This window comes from Meyerozyma guilliermondii, genomic scaffold, assembly GCF_000149425.1.
Source record: "Meyerozyma guilliermondii ATCC 6260 scaffold_5 genomic scaffold, whole genome shotgun sequence".
NCBI classification, from domain to species: domain Eukaryota; kingdom Fungi; phylum Ascomycota; class Pichiomycetes; order Serinales; family Debaryomycetaceae; genus Meyerozyma; species Meyerozyma guilliermondii.
Window position 1 is genome coordinate 203,496 of NW_001809796.1, and position 21,415 is coordinate 224,910.

General features: G+C 44.9%; 14 protein-coding genes and 1 non-coding gene across 15 annotated transcripts; 9 read left to right on the forward strand and 6 right to left on the reverse strand. All coding sequences in view use genetic code 12, as the record gives it.

Annotated features, from left to right (window-relative positions):
- Window positions 1–20: 20 nt before the first annotated feature.
- On the reverse strand, window positions 21–797 carry MAM33 (Mam33p; the record flags this gene model as incomplete). The annotated part of the gene is made up of 1 exon (XM_001483279.1): window positions 21–797. The coding sequence occupies one exon, from the start codon at window positions 795–797 to the stop codon at window positions 21–23; it is 777 nt and encodes a 258-aa protein (XP_001483329.2).
- Window positions 798–884: 87 nt separating this feature from the next.
- CLB4 (B-type cyclin) lies at window positions 885–2,255 on the reverse strand (the record flags this gene model as incomplete). The annotated part of the gene is made up of 1 exon (XM_001483280.1): window positions 885–2,255. The coding sequence occupies one exon, from the start codon at window positions 2,253–2,255 to the stop codon at window positions 885–887; it is 1,371 nt and encodes a 456-aa protein (XP_001483330.2).
- A 1,030-nt stretch (window positions 2,256–3,285) lies between these two features.
- PGUG_04060 (uncharacterized protein) lies at window positions 3,286–3,918 on the forward strand (the record flags this gene model as incomplete). The annotated part of the gene is made up of 1 exon (XM_001483281.1): window positions 3,286–3,918. The coding sequence occupies one exon, from the start codon at window positions 3,286–3,288 to the stop codon at window positions 3,916–3,918; it is 633 nt and encodes a 210-aa protein (XP_001483331.2).
- Window positions 3,919–4,126: 208 nt separating this feature from the next.
- Window positions 4,127–5,296, forward strand: PGUG_04061 (uncharacterized protein; the record flags this gene model as incomplete). The annotated part of the gene is made up of 1 exon (XM_001483282.1): window positions 4,127–5,296. The coding sequence occupies one exon, from the start codon at window positions 4,127–4,129 to the stop codon at window positions 5,294–5,296; it is 1,170 nt and encodes a 389-aa protein (XP_001483332.2).
- A 173-nt stretch (window positions 5,297–5,469) lies between these two features.
- PGUG_04062 (flavin-linked sulfhydryl oxidase) lies at window positions 5,470–6,201 on the forward strand (the record flags this gene model as incomplete). Its single annotated transcript, XM_001483283.1, has 1 exon — window positions 5,470–6,201. One exon carries the CDS (start codon window positions 5,470–5,472, stop codon window positions 6,199–6,201), a length of 732 nt encoding a protein of 243 aa, XP_001483333.2.
- Window positions 6,202–6,819: 618 nt separating this feature from the next.
- PGUG_04063 (uncharacterized protein) lies at window positions 6,820–7,497 on the reverse strand (the record flags this gene model as incomplete). Its single annotated transcript, XM_001483284.1, has 1 exon — window positions 6,820–7,497. The coding sequence occupies one exon, from the start codon at window positions 7,495–7,497 to the stop codon at window positions 6,820–6,822; it is 678 nt and encodes a 225-aa protein (XP_001483334.2).
- Window positions 7,498–7,978: 481 nt separating this feature from the next.
- PGUG_04064 (uncharacterized protein) lies at window positions 7,979–8,872 on the forward strand (the record flags this gene model as incomplete). The annotated part of the gene is made up of 1 exon (XM_001483285.1): window positions 7,979–8,872. One exon carries the CDS (start codon window positions 7,979–7,981, stop codon window positions 8,870–8,872), a length of 894 nt encoding a protein of 297 aa, XP_001483335.2.
- A 265-nt stretch (window positions 8,873–9,137) lies between these two features.
- ISU1 (iron-binding protein) lies at window positions 9,138–9,689 on the reverse strand (the record flags this gene model as incomplete). The annotated part of the gene is made up of 1 exon (XM_001483286.1): window positions 9,138–9,689. One exon carries the CDS (start codon window positions 9,687–9,689, stop codon window positions 9,138–9,140), a length of 552 nt encoding a protein of 183 aa, XP_001483336.1.
- Window positions 9,690–10,075: 386 nt separating this feature from the next.
- Window positions 10,076–13,753, forward strand: LPI9 (protein phosphatase regulator; the record flags this gene model as incomplete). The annotated part of the gene is made up of 1 exon (XM_001483287.1): window positions 10,076–13,753. One exon carries the CDS (start codon window positions 10,076–10,078, stop codon window positions 13,751–13,753), a length of 3,678 nt encoding a protein of 1,225 aa, XP_001483337.2.
- A 118-nt stretch (window positions 13,754–13,871) lies between these two features.
- Window positions 13,872–14,765, reverse strand: RPL5 (60S ribosomal protein uL18; the record flags this gene model as incomplete). Its single annotated transcript, XM_001483288.1, has 1 exon — window positions 13,872–14,765. The coding sequence occupies one exon, from the start codon at window positions 14,763–14,765 to the stop codon at window positions 13,872–13,874; it is 894 nt and encodes a 297-aa protein (XP_001483338.1).
- A 368-nt stretch (window positions 14,766–15,133) lies between these two features.
- PGUG_06007 lies at window positions 15,134–15,216 on the forward strand. Its single transcript has one exon. It is a non-coding gene; the product is annotated as a tRNA-Leu (tRNA).
- An 86-nt stretch (window positions 15,217–15,302) lies between these two features.
- On the forward strand, window positions 15,303–16,556 carry NPT1 (nicotinate phosphoribosyltransferase; the record flags this gene model as incomplete). The annotated part of the gene is made up of 1 exon (XM_001483289.1): window positions 15,303–16,556. The coding sequence occupies one exon, from the start codon at window positions 15,303–15,305 to the stop codon at window positions 16,554–16,556; it is 1,254 nt and encodes a 417-aa protein (XP_001483339.2).
- A 99-nt stretch (window positions 16,557–16,655) lies between these two features.
- KAP120 (Kap120p) lies at window positions 16,656–19,610 on the forward strand (the record flags this gene model as incomplete). Its single annotated transcript, XM_001483290.1, has 1 exon — window positions 16,656–19,610. The coding sequence occupies one exon, from the start codon at window positions 16,656–16,658 to the stop codon at window positions 19,608–19,610; it is 2,955 nt and encodes a 984-aa protein (XP_001483340.2).
- A 63-nt stretch (window positions 19,611–19,673) lies between these two features.
- On the forward strand, window positions 19,674–20,465 carry COX11 (Cox11p; the record flags this gene model as incomplete). The annotated part of the gene is made up of 1 exon (XM_001483291.1): window positions 19,674–20,465. The coding sequence occupies one exon, from the start codon at window positions 19,674–19,676 to the stop codon at window positions 20,463–20,465; it is 792 nt and encodes a 263-aa protein (XP_001483341.2).
- Window positions 20,466–20,554: 89 nt separating this feature from the next.
- Window positions 20,555–21,373, reverse strand: PGUG_04071 (2',3'-cyclic-nucleotide 3'-phosphodiesterase; the record flags this gene model as incomplete). Its single annotated transcript, XM_001483292.1, has 1 exon — window positions 20,555–21,373. One exon carries the CDS (start codon window positions 21,371–21,373, stop codon window positions 20,555–20,557), a length of 819 nt encoding a protein of 272 aa, XP_001483342.2.
- Window positions 21,374–21,415: the final 42 nt, after the last annotated feature.

A 21,415-nucleotide genomic window follows, 5' to 3' on the forward strand; every position in this document is an offset into this window, starting at 1 on the left:
TTCTTGTCTTATTTACATGGCTACAAAAACGATTCCAAATCTCCCAACCATTTTCTGTACTCTCTCTCCTCCTTGAACTCACTGTATCCAATGATAAATTCAGCCAATTCCTCACTGATTCCACATTCTTCCAAGTATGTTTCAAATCCCGTTTGCAACGACTCATCCAAATCGGAAAATCTAGGCCCTTGGTACTCGAATTTATCAACGTATTCTCCACGAGTCAAGATATCTTCGGAAAGAAATTTCGAAGCATCAGCCTTGTAGTTGACGAAATCAACCAAAAATGACGCTTCGGATCCTTGCAAAAACAAATTCATAAAAAGAGCATCGTTTTTATTGGAGTTTTCCACCATCACTCTGACATTACAAAGCAACGAATCCAACGATTCCATCTCCTCCTCCATATCCATTTCCTCCTCACCATTGGTCTCGTTCATAGGGATATCCGTCACCTCATCAATATCGAAAAACACCCGAATAATTTCACCATTATCACCATTTTTCACCAATTGAACATTCGATTTTCCCTCACTTTCTTCCACTTTGAACCCGGACTTGTCAAGGAAATCAAGGTAGCTCTGATCCAACTCATTTGGGATCGCTTTGGAGATTTTCAACTCTGACTTTAAAACATCCTTTAATTGCACGGAAGCAGAAGAATTGTACCGAATACCACCCACCAGCAAGACTGGCATTCTGACACTTCTGGTGGCTCCTACCAATGCAGAACGCATGGAAGGTCTAGCCAATTGACCCAATGACTTGACAGCTTTGAAAGGAACAGATTTGAACATAATACGATTGCTGACAGGAAAAAGGGAATCTGAATTTAACGATGGCGCGGGATGGTGTTGTCTGTCTGCAGGAACACGATAGATTCTTCACCTTTCTACGGCATCAAAGTACTCTTGAACAAACGTCGACGACCGGCGATATCGGCGCTCCAGGTACTTGTCGAAGATGGCCTTGTGGTTAGTTTCGGCATTGCGACAATTCTGTAACAAAACCTCTGCTAATGGACGCAATTGAGTTTCCGTATACCCGGAATAAAATACATGAGCTTCCGACCAAGATCCCCGGCCCAAAAGTTTCCTCAGCAAATAGTGTGCCCCCGCTGCGAGCCAGCTGGGCTGCGATGCTACAAATCGTGAGTCCATGATAGTGATCTCAAGAAAGTATTTGGCAAGGGTTCTGGTTTCGTAATCGTAGTCATCGGCTTTGGAGGTTCTTCTTAAGAACGACATGGGACCTGGCCATCCCATATCAAACTCTAGCACGTCTATCATGAACCGCTCTGCCTTGAGAAAGTCGTCCACCAGATAGGCGTTATCTGCCATGTATGCTACTTCTTGTACGGTTGGACAATTGATTTCTTCATATTTTGCAGCAATGAACAAAGCAACCGCACCAACAAGTTGGAACCGGGAAAGGCTCACTTTTCTCTTGGAGAGGAACCGATCGATATAATTGACAGTGAGAAAAAGCGTTTCTGGTAACAAGTTGAATCGACTGTGTACTTGAACCACCCAGTCAATTAATACACTTCTCATCTCCCATTTGAGTTCATCCTGACTGTCCATATAGTATGCATCGGGTAAGAGCCGGTGCTCAAGCTCGTGCATGTAATTAAAGATTTCCGGGGCATATTCAGCCACCATGGTTACGTCGTAAGTGTCCTCATCATTTTCGTCAAGTGTCGATCTTGTCATTTTTCTCATGACATATTGGAGCTCGTTGAAGATGGCTTTGCTCCATTTGGGTTCCATGGGTTGTGTGGATGACACTTCTTCATCGGAATCGGCGGCGCCTTCTGAAGTAAAATCAACCTTGTCCAATGGGTCCAGAAGACCCGGTTTGAGCTGCTCTGACTCGCCCAATTGGCTCAATTGGCGCTCCTGGCCCGCTACCACCTTTTCTTCAAGGCGGTGGTCCGGTTCCAACTCCTCAAACTCCTCTCCTCCAAATTCATCGAGGCCCGGCAGTTCGTGGAATTTTGTTGATCCGGTGGCTAACCGGTCAAAATGCTGTTTAAGGAGATCGTCCGAGTGCTCAGCCGGCCCGGGAGGCAAGTTTTCCTTATTAGAAACACATGTGTTGTCATCATCCGTGTCATCGTTGGACGTGACGTCAAGACGAAGACGTTTCGGGTGCAGTTTATATGGGTGGATTCGCTTTTGATCGCGCCGGAGGTTGTCGTTGACCTGCGTGGTGACATCGTGAAGCGCTCTGCGCTTTTCTTCGTAAGATTTCATGGGTCAAAATGGAATTTTAACGGAAAAAAATGACAAAATTATGATGAAGAAAACAAGACCCAAATATGAATATGCGGTAAAAGAATGTATTTAGTTGGATATCGGGGTTGTTATCTGAAGTGCACAGGCGTTTGCACGGTCCAGTAAAGTTTGAAAGGAGAAAAAGTGACCCTGAACGAGTTAACGTGAAAACAAAATTAGGTTGGTATTTGTTTTGTGGTGGTAAACACGCCTGCACATGGCGACCGCGAATGGCGTTGGGTGCAGGGGTGTACTCGCGAGGGAGGAGCGAGCGACGAGCGAGCAACGACACGAAGAAATGAAAAAATCAACAAATTGAGCAATTGAGACAACTGAAAAAAATCCTTAACAATGCAATTGAGGAACTTTTGACATTTTAACTCACCCCGTTGTTCAATTTGATAGTGATATAAGTTGGTGTTTGGATGTCTCTATCGACCTGCATATACCCTCGCGATTCCATCTTCGCATCTTTTGTTGGCGTCTTATTACTCATATTCGCGTTCACCTAACTTCACTTCATATTTCATTTCCTTCCTTCGCTTCCCCTCTTTCCTTTCCCTTTTCTTCTTCACTTCTCATGCTTTGGGATTCAAACCTCGGTCCCATATCCGTTTCTGGAAACCTCGTTGACAACCAAACAAGATGCACCCATTACCATTCGCCACTCGATGTCGTCGCCATCAAGTTTCCATGTTGCGACATCTTCTACCCATGCTACCAGTGTCACGAGAGCACCGCAGATCATCCAGCAAAAAAATGGCTGCGAAATTTACTTGAAAATACTCCGGTGGTGTTGTGTGGCGTTTGCCGTCACGTTCTCACCCATGCACAATACACGGGAAATAATGACCGATGCATCAATTGCGGAACGGGATTTAATCCGGGATGCAAAAACCACAGCCATATCTACTTTGGTTGCTAAAAAAAGGTACTGCATATTGTGTGTACTGCATACCTCATGCTGATGCGCTCCGCCAAGATCGATCCCCGGACGTTGCGCTGAATCATGACGCCGCCCAAAACCATTGTCATCGTTTCCTCGCTCAACAGGGACGACTTTGTGGTTGCTGGCAACCGTCTGATTCTGGTTGTGGACGAAATCAAACTTAATGTCCTAAATCAAGCTGTTGACGGCAACCGTGATTACTACCTTCAGCATATCACCCTGTGGTCCAATTTGGCATTTTTGCACCGTATAATCATCATTCTCGATGACGAGACTGCCGCCCAGCAATTGAGCGAGTTTTTGGCGTCGCTACATGTTCTGAGCGATGCTCGGATCAATTTGCAAGAAAATCTTCTTCTGAGATCTCGTTCATTTGACAACTTTCATACCCATAAAGTTCAAGAAGAAAACACATTGGGGACTCAGGATAGCTTGAAACGATTCCGCAACTTCCATAATGGCTTGGGTGGGGATTATGAGGAGCCTGAACCGCAACCTTTCAGTGCTTACGAAGACTTGCAAAAACTTGGAATTGATTTGTCTGAATTTAACTCTGAGGAACAACTACAAGAATTGAAGGAAGGAGGTGTAAAGCGAAGCCGGTCCGTCACCAAAACCTTGTTCAAACCAAAGAAAGATGAATTCGATGGTCCTCCACAATCGCCGACTATCACACTTGACGAGACTTTTTGACTGCATTCGCTAATAAAATTTGCCAAAAAACCAATTGCTAGACTATCACCAAAACTGGATTACTATTGCTATACTTGCTACTATCTGCTACTACTTACTTCTTCTTTTGCTTCTGCTTTTGCTTCTGCTTTTGCTTCTGCTTCGTTTCGCTATCTCGTTCCTGCACACACCGCGCACTCCTTCATTGCAAATCTCCTTCTCACCACTCATGAAGTTTGTTGTCACTGTCACGGCCCTCTTGACGGCCCTTGGTGCCTGTGTCGCCGAAAATCGGTCTCCAGATGACGTAGCGGTGTATGAATTGAATTCCCGTGCTTCAGATCGTATACCCACAGTTCTGGGTGAAGACGCCTTGATGTACTTGGCCGATAAACTCGATATTTCCGACCAATTTCTGGTGGGTTCCGACTCTACTTTCGGAGATTTCATCAGCTCGAAGGCACCTCTTCGTAGTAAGCAAGAAAAACCGGATATGGTGGTGGTAATCAATGGAGCAAATAATCTTTTCGACACTCCATCGTTCAAAGTCGCAGATAAAGACGGACATTTTCACCGCTCTGTGGCTCGCCACCTCTTTAGAAAGAAAGCTACTGGGGGTCTGGCACTGGAATTGACTCTGGAAATCAGAGTTGTGGCGCCAAGCGTCAAATCTTCGTCGTTAGTTGACCATTTCCGACTCTTCGACGACCGTCTAGTTGGTCTCTGGCAACACTATACCGGCCACAGACAAGCGGTTTTGGGAGGTGTGAGTGGAATTAGCGACCGGTTGTTTGTCAACGAGTTATCGCAGTTGGTTCACCTTGACGAAGTTGCGGCCGATAACCAAACCACGGTTTTTATGACCCTCGTATCTTTGCTGTCGGTAGGACGCAAGGCCGGATTCGACTCCCACAGCTACAATACCGCATGTAGTGTTGTCAGCGATTTATTGACTTCGTTGGCTCAAAAGTACGACGTGGTGGTGGTGGCAGTTCCCGAAAATCACCTCCAAAAAGCCGTCGACAAACATATGCAAAAACGCAATTTGGAGCTTGCAACTGTGTTCAAGCGTACTTCTGGGTCCTCTAGTTGCTTCACATCACAAGAAGCTTGTGAGGCTGGCACTTCCAAGTGCAGCGGCCATGGAAAATGTATCGAGAGTGGAAAAGAATGCTGGTCTTGTGGTTGTAGTCCTACCAAAAAAGACGGAAAAACCACCATTTGGGCCGGTTTCGACTGCAGCAAAAAGGATATTTCTGCTCAGGCCCACATCCTCCTCTGGACAGGATTGGTTTTGATTGTCACTGTCGGGGCCGGAATTAAGTTGTTGGCGGGTATCGGATCGGAAACATTGCCGGGAGTACTTGATGCTGCAACCCTCAAGAAATCACAACAGTAACCTGCTACATTGACCTGCTCAATTACTACATTACATTGCTACTATTGCTACTACTTGCTACTGTCTGCTACCATCTGCTACTATCTGCTACTCCTACTTATCTCTCTCTTGCTTGGCGCTCATCCAGACACCAGCGCCTATTCACCTCCGCATTCTCCTCCGTTCTTCACAACATGGGCTTTACACGGAAACCATTGACCAGCGCCTTTGCGCTCCTCACGATCATAGGCGTGGTTCTCTTTATGACCAGCTCGTCTCCGGAGTCATCTTTAGGAGCCGCAGTGCCCATAAATTTACAAAAATATGGACTCTCTCAGCCTATTTTGGAAGACAAATCTCCACAAAAAGTGGCCCATTTCAACACCGCCCAAGAGTTGGAAGTCACAGATACTAGTGACGTCAGCACAGGAGAAAAGGAGGGAGTTTCCATGCAAGAAAGTGACGAAACCCCGGAATTAACCGACACTCCATTCATGCCTAAAATGGCAAATGAAACCTTAAAAGCTCAGTTGGGAAACGCTGCTTGGAAACTCTTTCACACCATTTTAGCGAGGTACCCCGAGAAGCCGTCTCTGAGAGAACAGGCTACTTTGGGTCAGTATTTATACTCTTTCTCCCAAGTATATCCATGTGGAGATTGTGCTCGTCACTTTCAGGAACTTTTAACCAAGTATCCTCCCCAGGTGAAAAGCAGGAAAACAGCAGCACTTTGGGGATGCCATATGCACAACAAAGTCAACGAAAGATTGGGAAAAGATGAGTATGATTGTACTACAATTTTGACCGATTATGATTGTGGATGTGGAGGAGACGAGAAAGAACAAGACGAGACATTGGGTGGAAGCATGGACGATCTTCGAAGCATCAAGGTGGATGAGGTTGGAGCAGAGAAAGAGTTGGGTTGAATGGTGGTTGATGAATTGTATAATGGCATTTATGATGTTTGCTTACCAGTGAAAAATGATAATAAATGTGATGAATGTAAGAGAATTTTGGTAGCTTAGTATCACATGTATTAAACATATCGTTATCAGAGACTTTGTCAAGGAACTCGTTATGAACTCGTTATGAACTCGTTATGAACTCCCCATCGCATTACATTATCGTGCAACAACCCGGCTCTGGCATCGACCGTTTGGTCTTCTCGTACTCCTGGTACCGGCTCTGGTACTTCCAGCGGCCAGGGATGAGCCAATCGGGAGTGTCTTGGGCATAAGCGCTGATTCTGAGTTAGCATTGAACCAAGAAACGAAAAATTGATACTGACAATCTGCTGGCATTGGAAGTGGAAATACGTTCACGCAACAAAGATTCTTTGAGTTTAGCATTGAGTTCGAGGATCCTTCGAAGCTTGAGCTCCGATATCCGTTCGGCCAATTGTTGTTCCATAAAGAGGAGGAAAAAGTACCACATTTTATAGCCACGCCCAAACACCAAAGTATGGGGAACGCCAGTTCAACTTGCCCATTCTTCTTCCTTCTTGCTTCGCTTCTCTCTTAATCTCTCTCTCCTTTCCCTCCCTCCTACAAAAACACCAACATCAAAATGCACACGGCGATTACCGTCGCCAAAATCAACGTATCTCTACGTCTTCTAGTATTAATCCGCAGCACCAACACGTTGATTCCCGGAATCAGCTGTACCGTGCTCATCATTCGCAGCTGAGCGTTGCTCAAGTATGCTCGTTGACTGTAAAGTTCGTCTCTGGTTTGATATGCCTGTTGCAAGAGCCGGTCTGCAAATGAGTTGGCATTGTCGACCCTTACACCCTCTTCCAAGATGTAGTCGTTGGCTGCCGCGTCGCCAGACTTTCCCACATTGGTGGTTCGTTGTTTATGGGCATCAATGTCCGATCTAACAGAAAATAACAAGTTGTTGCGATTGCGTTCGTCGGCTATTGTGGTCTCAATTTTGCGGAAAGATCGCTGGTGGTCTGCCAACACTTCCTTGTGGCGCTGCATCTGCTGGAGCTTTGAAGTTGAGAGGGAATTGATTTCTGGATCGGTTACTCGTTGTAATTTTTGTAAAACTTCTTCGCGTCGATTCAAGATATCGGTGATTTGGTGACGTAAAGTCACCTCTTCTTCATCGGAAGTGGCTTGGTTATCATCCTGGTACCGTGAATATCGACCAAGGAGACCCTCTGTCTGTTTTTCAAGCGTCAAAGCCTGCGATCGAATGGAGGTAAATGTGCCAGACATGGTTAGGTGGCAGCACTGCGATCGGAAATGGATGAGTGGTACGCCCAAACACCAGACACGGAAATCGAACGGATGCAAAACGGAATATAGAAAATGCCAAGTGGCAAATGGAATAAAGGAAGGTGGATTAAAAATGGGGAGAATTTGAATATTCGGTAGTTTTTTGAATGAATTTTGTCACTGGTGTGTTGATAAGCCAAAGTTCGAATTTGGATGCGATTTGAGTAAATTTACATGATTTTGTAAAATGGCAAATTTTTATAATATTGGCAGAGTTGATTGAAAGATTGAGTTTTGATGGATGAGTTCCGGTGGTAAACCGACAGCTATATCGACCGTAATACCGGGGGTATTTGAGGGTTCCGGGGTATCGGCGGTTCGAGGGTCCGGTGGTATTGGTATCGGCAGTATATGCACACCGTATGTTTTTTTTGTCTGCAGTACTCCACCTTGGTGACCATTGCCTCTTTGTTCATTGGCCATGACTGTTCAAGATTTGTCTCAGTTGGTTGCGGTTGCGCCAGAACCTTTGAACGCCAACGACTTGCCCGATCCCACCTTCAATGCCCACTCGCCTCATTCTCATAATGATCCCTGGCTTCGGAAAATCATTCGTGTTTTAGTCCCAATTCAGAAATACAGCAGTATGGGATTTGCATCCTTTTTAGGGCTCCATGTAACCTCGGTGGCAATTATACCGGGATTAGGGGCTCCATTGCCCGAATCTCAGCAGATTTTCGAAATGGGAAGAGCTTTATACCAATGGGCTCCGGTTGAAAAATTCATTTTTATCAGTTTGGGAATTCATGTAGTCAGTGGAATTAGTCTTCGAATTGCCAGAACGGTTCTTGGAACCCGCAGAAAGAAGAGGAACAGTTTTGAGCCCATCAAAAGTCCCGAAGACGACGATATTGGCCTTGGGGGAATCACCAGTTTACTTGGATTGGGATATAGACGGTCTTGGATCTCCACCCAATTTCCTGGATTAAGTCCATTATCATTTTCCGGCTATGTTCTTATGCCGTTGCTCGCTTACCACTACTACAAGTTTCGGTTAAGGCCGTTACAGGTGGACGGAGACTCTTCTCTCGTCAATCTTCACTACGTTGCCTACGTTCTCAAGGGCTCAGTATGGGGTCATATTGGCAATTGGGTCAATACCTTGCTGTTGGCAGGTTTGGTATGGGTTACTATGTACCATTGGGTCAGTGGAGTGATGAGATACCAACGTTGGTTCAGTGCTAGGAGTAGATGGTGGGGGTACGTTGTGATCAATTCGGTGACGGCGCTCGCCATGGTATCCATCACCAGGCTCCGTATGCTAAAGCTCGATACAGATTATGTGGGAAGACACTTTATGGCGTATGTTCAGTGAGCCAGCTACTTGTTAATGACCAAATTGTTGAGCATAATCTTTCTTTGAAAGACTATTATCGTTACCACATTCAGTGGAAAATCCAGTCGATTCAGAACATTTTCACCTCCATGAGACACAAATAATTTTTCAGTGAACTACAATTCAAATACTTTTTGTCAGTGAATTTTTCACTTAGTGAGTTTTCTTTCACTAGTGCCATGTTTCTCTGATCTGTTACTGTCTACATTGCTCAACATACAATCCATTCATACTATATCAATTCCTAAGCAGTGGCTTCAGCTGGCTGCGCATCGGGACCAAGGGTTGGCTTGGTGTTTCTCTTGGATCTGTAATCCTTGACAGCACTCTTGATGGCATCCTCGGCCAACATCGAACAATGCAATTTCACTGGTGGTAATGACAATTCCTTGGCAATGGCAGTGTTTTTAATTTTCAATGCTTCATCCAAACTCTTACCCTTCACAAGCTCAGTCACATATGAAGAAGATGCAATGGCAGAACCACAACCGAAAGTCTTGAATTTGACATCCTGAATAAGTCCTGTTTTTTCATCAACGGCAATTTGAAGTCTCATAACATCGCCACACGCTGGAGCACCAACCAATCCGGTTCCTACATTGATATCATTCTTGTCCAAAGTACCAACGTTTCTTGGATTTTGATAATGATCAAGGACTTTTTCATGATAGCTTCTCTTTGCAAAAACGGGTCCGGAACTAGCTACGGCAATTCCACCGGATCTCATCATTATGGGACTCCTAATAGTGGTTCTCGCCACTAAGGGTACACTTCTTAAAATCGTTCTAGAAAGCATTATTGTTGTCGGAAGTTGTTCAGTAGTTTGTTATGAATAGTTTTATCCGAGCAGATGATTAATATACAACGAGACACTTGAACGGAATTTGTAATTTAGCCGAAATATCCAATTACCAATCGCACCTTTTTTATCAGATTGAACAAAGCGGTGCGCGCACGCTTGCTCCGCAACGGAAATGACGCTGACGTAAGCATGGTCATTTCGGCCAATCTCCTAAATTGAAAATCGTTCGCATGAGATGCACCCAGTACACCATCACATCTCGTTTGCCCATGCACGCATCCGGACCCCACGCCAGCATCGACTGATACGGATAACGAAGGCCATTGCTGTAATTGAGGTTGATCTTTTGGATTCAAAGTTAGAATTACCCTCGGTTCATCATGACAGATCCGACCTCGTCAACTCCTTCGTCGACCGGAAATGGAGGACCGAGTGCAACCATTACTACCGGAAATCAAGTGCCACCCGACTATGATTCCGGGGTGACCAACGGCGATGTCGACTGGTTATTCCGAGGGAAGTCGAAAAAGCTCACGAAAAAATTAAACAACGCGAACATTGATAAAGAACGTCGTTCCAGTGTTATTTCGAGAGAAACCGAATCCAAGGACAAAACTACCTTGAATTCTACTAAGAGTACCCCAGTGAATGAACCTATAAAAGAAAATCCGGCCGAAAACGACGAGAAAGTCGAAAAAAACGACCAAGAAATATCAAATTCAGGATCGAATCTCCCCGAAAAAACGTCAAAAGAAGCTAATGAAACCACCGAAAAGCAGACGACACCGGTGGTTGTTCCGAAAAGTAAATTGGGCCGGATTCGGTCATCCTCAACGTCACTTTTGGGCACATTGAACCCCGAATCTTCTCTTCCCAGAAGGCGAGGAAGCACCTCTTCTGCTGCTTCAGGATCATCTGTTTCTTCATCTTGCGACACCGACGAGTCTTCTGCAACGAAACCTGGATCTGGAGGCAAAACTAGGTCACTTTTCAGCAGTTTTTCATTAAAGTTCAAATCTTCAACTCCGTCTTTATCAACGTCTCCAAAGAATAATATCGCCCCAGTTTCGGCACACAACAGCTACTCGCTCACAGGAATGCCCAGTGTGTCGTCGACTCCCAGCGCCAAAATTAACACCAATTTGATAGGTTCACTGTCCACTCACGATGCACTTGCATCACTCACAAAAGACGATAGATCACGAAGAAGTCTGGTTTCTCGAACCGAGTCGCCTTCCTCTAGCTTTGAGAAGGAAAAGGGCCGTTTTTTTCGTCGCCGGCTGTCACAGTCTACTCTGGCTGATCGAGACACAATTCGTGAATCAGTAAAGCCGCGAGTAGTGCTCAACAAAGACCCCAATAGAAAACCACCTCCGCTCCCTGAACTTAGCCAATTGAGCACCAAAAGAGTCAACTTTGCCATCGATAAGCTTCCCAACGATCCCCAGCAGCAGATTCCTTCGCGAAGACCGAGAAAGGGAAACGTACTAATTCCTGAAGAACTCACAGCACCACCACCAAAGCTTTCTCAGGGCATTTCCACCATGGATGGCACCAAGTCGACCATCAAAAAACCATACTCGGAGCGGGAGCTCCAATTGGCTATCGAAGCCCAGAAAAAAGCTCTCATAGAGTCGGAGAAACACGGCCAGGAAGCGTACTTGGCAGCCAAGAAAATTGCCAATGAAGTGGCTCATTTTGGTCGCAGAATGGACGGTACCACCTTGGTAGCCGAGTCCGATGACGAAGAAGACGATGTTATGGAAACCAGCTCCACGGTAGAAAACGACATCGAAATCGATAAACCACTTCATGTTCATGAAAATCATTTCGAACCCGAGGAAGACGCCCCTGATGGTCAAGACGAAGAACTGTCGCTAGAAACGGTTTATACTCGTTGCTGCCATTTACGGGAAATCTTACCGATTCCTGCCACCTTGAAACAACTCAAGAACAAATCGCGGCCTCTTCAAGTGTTGAAATTGCTCAATCCCAAACCAACGTTGATCGATGTTTTGTCGTTCAGTGATTTCATTGCCATAACCCCCATCAACACCGTGATATTCGACAATGTTTCCATGACCACCGAGATGCTCAAACACTTTCTTTCGTCGTTGGTATACAACAAATCGCTTGAAAAATTGTCGCTCCGCAACGTTGCAATCGACGATCTTGGGTGGAAGTATCTCTGTGACTTTCTCTCTCGCAACCAGACCGTCAAAAAGTTGGATATTTCTCAGCAAAAGGTGAAACCAGACACCCCCAGCAACGCCATTCGGTCCAATATGAACTGGAATTTATTCATCAAGTCATTGGTAATACGAGGCGGTTTGGAAGAACTCGTTTTAAATGGATGTAAGCTTTCTGACCAGCAATTCACCCGCCTTATGAAGGAAGCCATCGTGACCTCGACAAGAAGACTCGGACTCGCATCGGTCGAGCTCAACAAATACAAGGCTCAACTCGTCAGCGATTGGATTTCCCAGCCGGATTCCTTGTGTATGGGTGTGGACGTAGCTTTCAACGACTTGAGCCACGGCCAGCTTGACCCTTTTATCAATGCTTTTAGCAAAGGCAATCGAAACTTGCGGTACTTTTCACTAAACTCGACCAAGTTGAACGATGTGAATGAGTTCTCACGGCTTCTTGAAGCGCTAATTCACATCGAAACCTTGCGGTTTTTGGACTTGAGTTCTTTGCCAGATTTGTTTCCCGGCATAATTCCTCGTCTCAACACCTATCTTCCCCAGTTTCCAAATCTCAAAAGAATCCATTTTGATCTCAATGAACTTTCGGCCCAGGCTATCAGTGCTATTGCTGATATCATTGCGAAAGTGGACGGCTTGGTCCATGTTTCATTTTTGGGTAACAGAAACCTCGAAGGCGAAGCTATGGCCTCACTATACTCAGCGGTGAAGGTTTCTAAATCGCTTTTCACCTTGGATATCGACTACGATTTGGTGTCTGACGACTTTTCGCAAAGATTGGCGTTCTACTTGACGAGAAACATGAGTCGTGCCATGAATGTGGAGTACCATTTGCCCACCGAAGAACAAGAGGAACTCATGTTTGACGGCTCACTACTCATGGAAACGGCCGAGCGACTTTTGGTGGAGAATGAAAAGGGCATAGAAAAGAAAGAAGACTTGAAATTAAAGAAGATTGTTGCCGATGCTCTCATTGAAAGAACAGAAGCGCTCCGCAAGGATATTCATACAACCATCGACAGGCTCTTTGAAAAACGTAACAACAACCAGTTATCGTTTGAAGGAAAGGAAAATCTCATTCGGTTCTGTCTTCTCGATGCCTCGTTGGAAAAAGTGGTCCATTTATTTGAAGAGCAATCGAGCAAATATGGCACTCCAATGAGTCCTTCTCCCTCAATTACTCTCAACCACGCCGATAAGCAAGAAGAGAACCGAACTAGTTCAATGCATCAGAATTTCCACGACATGCTTCATGAAAGTTCAAGTGAATTGATAACGGCTGGTCCGATTTTGTCACCACGAAATGTTGTTGGGGAAACTTCTGGAGGATATTTTGGAGGAGAACAAAGTTTACAACCGCATCAAGTGGTGCTTGAGTCGTCGTCCGATGGAAGAAACGTACCCATTGACAATCTTACCGGACGGCCAGTTTTAATGAAATCGATTTCGCAAACCTCATTACATGCCAAAGAGCAAGAACAAGAAGAAGGAGAATTCCACCGTTTGGGATACTTCATGCAACGACATAGTAATGACGAAAAGAAAGAGAAACCCACCCTCAACGCCCTACCTTCTGGGTCTGAGCTTCGCGATGCTATTCTCACTGCCAAGGGAATCGAATCGGTGACAGATTTGATAGACAACATTAATAACCAAAGAGTCAGCATCGATAAGATTTACGAAGTGAAAAAGAAGCCAGAAAAGAATGAAGAGGTAACCGAGGATCCAGACGAGATTGCATCGATCGACTCTGAAAAGTCGCAAGGAGCGGAAGTGAACGCTGTGGTGGATCAAGTCTACGATCGACTTCTCAATGATGCCCAGAGAGTCAGATCCAACAAGCAGGAATAGACTACGGTCAAATCAATAGTGAAGAGTGGAGCTTCATCTTCTACATATTTATAATAAAGCTTCCTTTATCCATTACTATATTAAAGCAATTAAGCTCTTTACGTCACAGATATAAAACTTAGTTCTCAGCCTTGAAAGCAGCAATCTTCTTAGCAATCTTCTCGTCTCTCTCAGCCTTGGTCAACTTAGTTTGTCTGTATTTCTTGGACTCGGCAGCGTATTGCTCCTTGGTGAACTTCTTCTCAGTTGGCTTGAAAGATGGGTCAGCTCTGATCTTCTCGTGAGCCTCGGTGTAGATGTCCTCAACATCCTCAGCCTCAATCTCATCAGCAATGTAACCCTTGAACAAGGTTCTGAATTTCTCCTCATCGTCATCCATCAACTCCTCCATGTACTCAGAAACGTGACCACCGAAGATGTACTTTCTCAACAATTCGGCGTCCAATTCTTCACCTTCGATATCCCAACCTGGGAATCTGTTAGGAGAGTGAGGAACGTACAAACCAGCATCACTGGCACCCTTCAATACACCGAAAACTCTGGCACCGGTGGTGGTTCTTTGCAAACCAATGTCAAGGAAAACCTTGAATGGTCTTGGAGCATCCTCGACAGCCTCGGTCAATTCAAACTCACCCTCAACTTCCTCAACACCCTTGTAGGTCTCGTCCAAGCCCAATTTTTGCAAGGCTCTTCTACCAACCAACAAACCGACAGCGTAAGCAGCGGACCAGTTGGTCAAACCGTGGTTGATACCGTATCTTGGCAACTCGTGGGCGTAAGCACAAGTGAAAACAACATCACCAGTGATTTGAGAAGACACAATTTGAGCAATAATGTCCTTGTTGGTGAAACGAACAACCAATCTGTACTTTGGGGTGTTGTACTTGTTCTTGGCTTGAGAAATCAATCTCTTTCTTTGGTAGTAGTCGGTCTTACCCTCCTGTCTTCTACGGAAAGGAGTTTGGAATCTCGAGTGGTAAGCAGAGGACTTGACTTCTTTTTGGAACACCATTGTTGTAGTGAAGAAACTGAATGAAAATTTTGTAAGTAGTGAGAATAATTTTTCAGCGCGCACACGACAACCCGGCCTGAAATGTGCGGGGGTAAATATGGGTCCGATGCGATACAAACCCGGTGAAGGAAAGACGGCAAAGACGACGAAGACAGCAGAAGAATACGAAAAACGGAAAGGGAAGCACCCTTTATATAGGGTCTGCAAGTCAGTGCGACATATTTGCGCTTGCTCATCATGCACATTTTGCAACCATGGTTGCCAAATCACGTAAGCGCGACAACTTATAAAGACTGATTCTCCCACAAAATAAGCGAGGAACTCTCCAATATGGTATAACCTTCCAAGAGCTTGTTTCCTTCAGCAATGGCTCTGTGGCCGAGTGGTTTAAGGCGGCAGACTCAAGTTCTGTTATCGTAAAGATGCACGCGTTCGAATCGCGTCGGAGTCATTATTTTTTGCTTTTTGCCTGCATGGCAAATCAGATTAACGACATGCGAAAACCAAACTAGATTCAATTCCAACCAATCTATTCCAATGGCGGTAATAAAGTCTTTACTTGATACGGATGTGTACAAGCTCTTTATGCATGCGGCTGTCTACAAGCATTACCCCGATACACCGGTCGTCTACAAATACACCAACCGATCACCAACTCTTGTGCTTTCAATTGAAGCTATTGAATGGCTCAAATCGGAAATTTCGTCCCTTAAACAGCTCAAATTTAGTGAGGAGGAGATAGACTACTTGAAGAAGGAACTTCCTCAGTTTTCGGACGAGTATCTCACGTATTTAAAGACATTCAGTCTTGACCCTGATACCCAAGTTCGGTATCAAAATGATAAAGAAAACTTGCAAGAATTTGCCATTGAGATGTATGGATCTTGGTCCGACACTATCTTGTACGAGATTCCCATTTTGGCTCTCGTTTCAGAGGCATATTTTAAGTTTGTAGATACAGATTGGACACTTGATGGCCAATATGAACTCGCCAAAGATAAGGCGATACAATTGATCAAGAATGAATGCAGTTTCAGTGAGTTTGGAACCAGAAGACGAAGATCATTTGAAACCCACGACATTGTGATTGGTGCATTACATGACGTTGCCAAGCTGGATCAGGTTTCTGCCAAGTATATTGCCGGCACTTCCAATGTCTACTTTGCCAAAAAATATGGCATGAAACCTATAGGAACAGTAGCGCACGAGTGGTTTATGGGAATCGGTGCCATCACCCAAGACTATATCAATGCCAACAAAATTGCTATGGACAAGTGGTTGGATACTTTTGGACCCCAGTACGCAGGCTTAGCATTGACCGATACATTTGGAACCGACCTGTTTTTGCGAGTATTCCTGAAACCATACACAGACTACTACGCTGGAGTCAGACAGGATTCTGGAGACCCCGAGGAGTACGCCGAGAAGATTGCCCAGCATTACGGAAAATTGCTGTATGAGCCTTTCTCAAAGACTATTTGTTTCAGTGATTCACTCAACATAGAAAAGTGTCTTCAGTACAAAAGAACAGCCACGAAACTCTCGTTGAAGACGACTTTTGGAATCGGGACCTTTTTCACCAACGATTTCAAGACTTCGCTGGGTGCAAAATCCACTCCACTCAATATTGTCATCAAGCTCTTTGCAGCCGCGAACAAACCAGCCATCAAAATTAGTGATAATCTCGGCAAAAATATGGGTGATGAGAATGTGGTTCGTGTAGTAAAGGAGCAATTGGGGTACCAAGAGAAATCGTGGGCTGGTGGCGACGAAGCACACCGGTGGAATTAGGGACAAATTAGGGTCCACTATGGGATGTGGCCCATACGCTGGTGTATGGATGTGTTTTGGTTCATCTGGTGAATGGCTGCTTGATCAGGTCATCGTCATATGAGCCTTTCTTTAGATAGTCTTGTGAATGTACTAGGTGCCGCCAATGGCACCGACCGCGAGTCCTCTCAGCGTGCAGAGGCCCAGCTACAAGCGTGGGAAGCTGAGAAGGGATATTACTACCTCCTTCAGCTGGTTTACTTGGCTACAAACTTGCCAATCCAGCTCCGATGGTTGGCAGTAATTTGTTTCAAAAACGGAGTTGAGCGCCATTGGCGCAGTGGAAGGCCCAACTCCATCGATAAGGAGGAGAAAGCGTCCATACGAAGCCGACTTTTTCTGTCGGTTGCTGAGAAAAATAACCAATTGGCTATTCAGAATGCCCATGCTGTGGCCCGAATAGTAAGGTTTGACTTCCCTGTCGAATGGCCGTCGCTTTTTGACGACGTGGCAAAGCAATTGGAGTCGTTTGTGTTTGAAAAAAACGACTCGGTTTCAACTTACAACTTGCTTGTGAGTCTCAACCAAATCATCAAAACCGTTTCGATGGTTAGAATTGGCCGTGCTCGTCACGCTATGCAGAGCAAAATGCCCATTGTCACACCCATACTAATTCGTCTTTATATCAAGTTTTTCCAGGAATGGACTCGATCCAATAATGATATGGTTGATACCTCGGTGATGGAAATATGCTACATGTGCTTGAAAAACTTGAGACGTATAATCCCCGAGGGCTATGAAAAACCTCATGAGAACCAGGAGGTTGCTGAGTTTGTTAAAATCACCATAGACCATTTGCAGTTTCTCGTTGTTCGCCATGAAGTTTTCGCATCGGACTCACTAGAAAGGTTTGTCAAATGCTACTGTAAAGTATACCTCAACTTGATCAACAGCAATCCCACCAGCTTCATACTACTTCCATGTGCCCAGGAAATCTTGCAGTCGTTCATTTCGCTTCTTCGCCTGAAAGCAGAAGACGTATACAAGAGCAACGAGGAAAACGACTTTTGGGAAGTGATGGCTGTCAAGGGCATTTTAATTCTCAAGAAGATGATTGGGTACGTCTACAAGCGAGGTGCAGTGACATTGAAACAGAAAAGTGACAGAGAAGAAGTCAATAATGCCATAACTCGCATCTCTCAGCTGCTTCTTACTACACCCGTTATTCGCCAATTATGCGATCTTATTATAGACTGGTACCTTAGAATGAAACCAGCAGACCTTGAGAGCTGGCTCCTCGAGCCTGAAGAGTGGTGCAATGAGGAACTTTCGTCTTCTTACGAATTTCAGGTTCGTCCTTGCGCCGAGAACTTTTTTCAAGATGTGATAAAGTATTTCAAAGATGAGCTTTCGGAGTTTATTTTGACAAAAATTTCCAGCGAACTAAGCAACAATGACGTTTTGATCAAAGATTCCATTCTCTGCACATTCCAGTTGTCGTCGGTCTCGATAGCAGATGCGGTTGATTTTGACCGCTTGTTGGTGGATGTATTTATTCCAGAAGCGTTGAAGAACGAACCGGCGGAAACGAGAATATTGAAAAGAAGAGTGTGCTTGATTATCAGAGAATGGGTTCCTGTAAAATGCTCGCCTCAAGGAAGAGTTGCCGTGTACGAATTACTCTTGAACCTTTTGGTCCCTGAAAATCCTGTTAACGATAAAGTAGTACGTCTCACGGCCATCCAGACGTTGAGAATAATCGTTGATGATTGGGACTTTGTCAAGAAGGATTTCGAACCGTACTTGAACAGCTTTATAAAATCGGCAATTACTCTTTTGAGGGACCTTCTGTTGCCCGAATCGAAACTTTATGTCTTGAAGACGATGTCGGTATTGGTGGAACGGTGCAATCCGCACGTAGACAGCAATACTCTTGTTACATTGGCCGACATTGTGCCAGCTTACTGGAACGAAACCTCCAACGACAACGAGTTAATTCTCAAGAACGCCTTGCTTAGACTTTTGAAAAGTCTTACTATTGCATTAAACCAAAATTCCTACATCACATATAGCTTAAGCTTGCCGCTAATCAGTGTGTGTTGTGCCGAAAACTCAGAATTCTACGCATTGTTATCCGAAGATGGATACGAATTATGGCTTGCATTGATTCAATTTTACCCTGAAGCCAGCGAAGAGAAGAAGGATGAAGTTGTTCAGCTTTTTCCTCTAGTCAAATATGGTCTACTCAATGCCACAGAAATCATGCCTGTGATCATTTCCATCATGCGAGCATATGCGTTGTTGGCTCCAGAAGTGTTCAGCTCTGAAGTGGGACTCGATCTCTTCCGCATTCTTGGCGGCTACTTGCCCAACTTCCGAGACGACTCGTTTGCCATATTTGTCTCGTTGATGGATATTTTACTCATGAGCAAAAGTACCGACGAGCAGTTTATGAATGTGTTGATGAACAGTGGTCTCTTCAACTCGATGGTGTCGTTTGTGCTAGACGAGAAACAGAGCATCCAGTCAATCAACAAAATAGTTTTGAATATGTCTCGAATTGCTCTCGGTTCGACAGACGTTTTCTTCAAGCTCATGGAACATATTTCTGTCGATTTGGTCAAGTTTATCGAAGTCTGGATCGGATACTTCAACAACAACGGCAATCCTCGTAACAAAAAGTTGAATCTTTTAGCACTTCTTGCGATTTTCACCACGGGAGTTTTGCGTCGTGAAGAATTCTTCATCCAGCAGTTTCCTCGAATCACCAAATTGGCGCTCTATTTCTTGGAGGAAGTCAACGAAACCGACGACGGCAACTGCGAAGCATACAACGAGCACACTTACGAAGATTTGGACCACTACTCCTACTTGGATCCAGAAATAAAACCAAACGGTGAATCATTGAGGTTCCATAAACTTGAAGCCGGCGACCCAGCCCACACTCGTAATTTGAAACAGTGCTTGTTGGAGGTTTTCCGAGGACTCAAGAACAGCTTAAGTGAATCGGAATTCCAGCAATTGATATCCATGAGCGACGAATACTCCATGGAACGGTTGCAAACCCTCATGTAAATTGCAGCTTTCGGCGTGCATATTAGCTAATAGACATACTGCATTCAAGCCGATCTGTTGTAGATGCGAAAATTGAACCGAAAGGTGAATCGAGGGAACATGGCCAGTATAATGCGAGGCTTTCTGGCAGGTTTGAGACCTTCAAGAAAATTTTTCCAGGTGTGTAGTGCACCTAGAACCGCAGGCTATACTCGGAATATCCACACATCGCTCAGACTTCACAATATTGACGAATATAGGAAGCGGTACGACCAAGCAAATTCCGCCCATGAAGCACAAATGAAGTATAGAAATCGAACCTCGGCGTATTATGCGGCCTCTTTGGGCATTGTATTCTTGGCTTTAGGCTTCTCGGCGGTTCCCGTTTATCGGGCCGTCTGTAAGCGTACCGGATGGGCAGGAACTCCCATCACCGACTCCACCAAATTTGGTCCAGAAAAAGTGGTTCCAGTTGACACGAATAAAAGAATAAGAATCCAATTTACCTGTCAGTCGTCAGGAGTTTTACCATGGAAGTTCACACCTCTTCAAAGGGAAGTTTATGTCGTGCCGGGAGAAACGGCATTGGCATTTTACCGGGCGAAAAATATGTCCAACGAAGACATTATTGGTATGGCAACTTATACAGTTACACCAGACCAAGTGGCCGGATACTTTAATAAGATCCAGTGCTTTTGTTTTGAGGAACAAAGATTGAGCGCAGGAGAAGAAGTGGACATGCCAGTGTTCTTTTTCATTGACCCTGAATTTGCCAAAGATCCAGCAATGAGAAACATTGACGATGTAGTCTTGCATTACTCATTTTTCAAAGCGGTGTATGCCGACGGTGAATTGCAACCGCTGCCCGTTGCATAGTGTAAATAGACCTGTAAATAACCTCAAGTATACATTATAAATATCATATAGTACATTAAATAGTGTCCTCAGTGGCATTATTCATTATTTCAGTGTATGTCTACACTTCCCAACACGACCCAGTCACCCACATCTCCCTCACAATACACTAGTTTGAGCACACCTCCATCCCAGCCAAACCCATGGTCCCTCAAATTGTCACAGGACGGAATATTAAGAAAGTCCTGGATTCGGGTCTTGATGGTTCGCCAAAGTGCGTTATCTATGGGGTGTAATGAGCTGTAAACTAAGGACACATGTGGTTGAAATTCTTCTACGCTCCATTGAGCCGCCATTTCGGCCGCTTCCTGTTGTGCCAATTGTAAGTCAATTGGTTTGAGAGAACTTGTTTCGGAAGAGTTACGCTTCAGTTTCTTTGACAAGCTCCTTTTCACCGCCACTCCATGAGAATCTACCGTGTACAATTGCGGGTTCAATTGCTGATTTTGTTTCTCCTTACACTGAGGTAATGCCACAAATAGTTCCCGTATTATTCTCGCAAAAGACACAAGGTTGGGGTCACGGTCCACCTCCAAGTAGAGCTTCTTGAATCGGTATCGCTGGCTGTTCAACTTGCCAAGAGTGACTAATTTTTCATGATTTTGAGGCAAGCTTCGAAGAGCCACAGCACTGGCAGAAAGAATTTTGTCCACTTCCTCGCGGGTTTTCTCCTTGTCTTCCAAGTCGATGTCGATATTGGTGGTGATGGTGACGTGGGGTTCGAATCGGGGCGCTTGGCCAGGAAAAAGCGTGTTTAGCGAGCTGTTCAAAGTGGTCAATTTGTCGTAGAGAGGTGTCCCTTTTTTCGGACAAAGCCATAGTGTGACGCCAAGCCCAGTTATTATGGAATGACCGTTCTCCGACTTCATTGCGACCCACAGACGTAGAAAAAAACAAGAGAAAGGGAACGG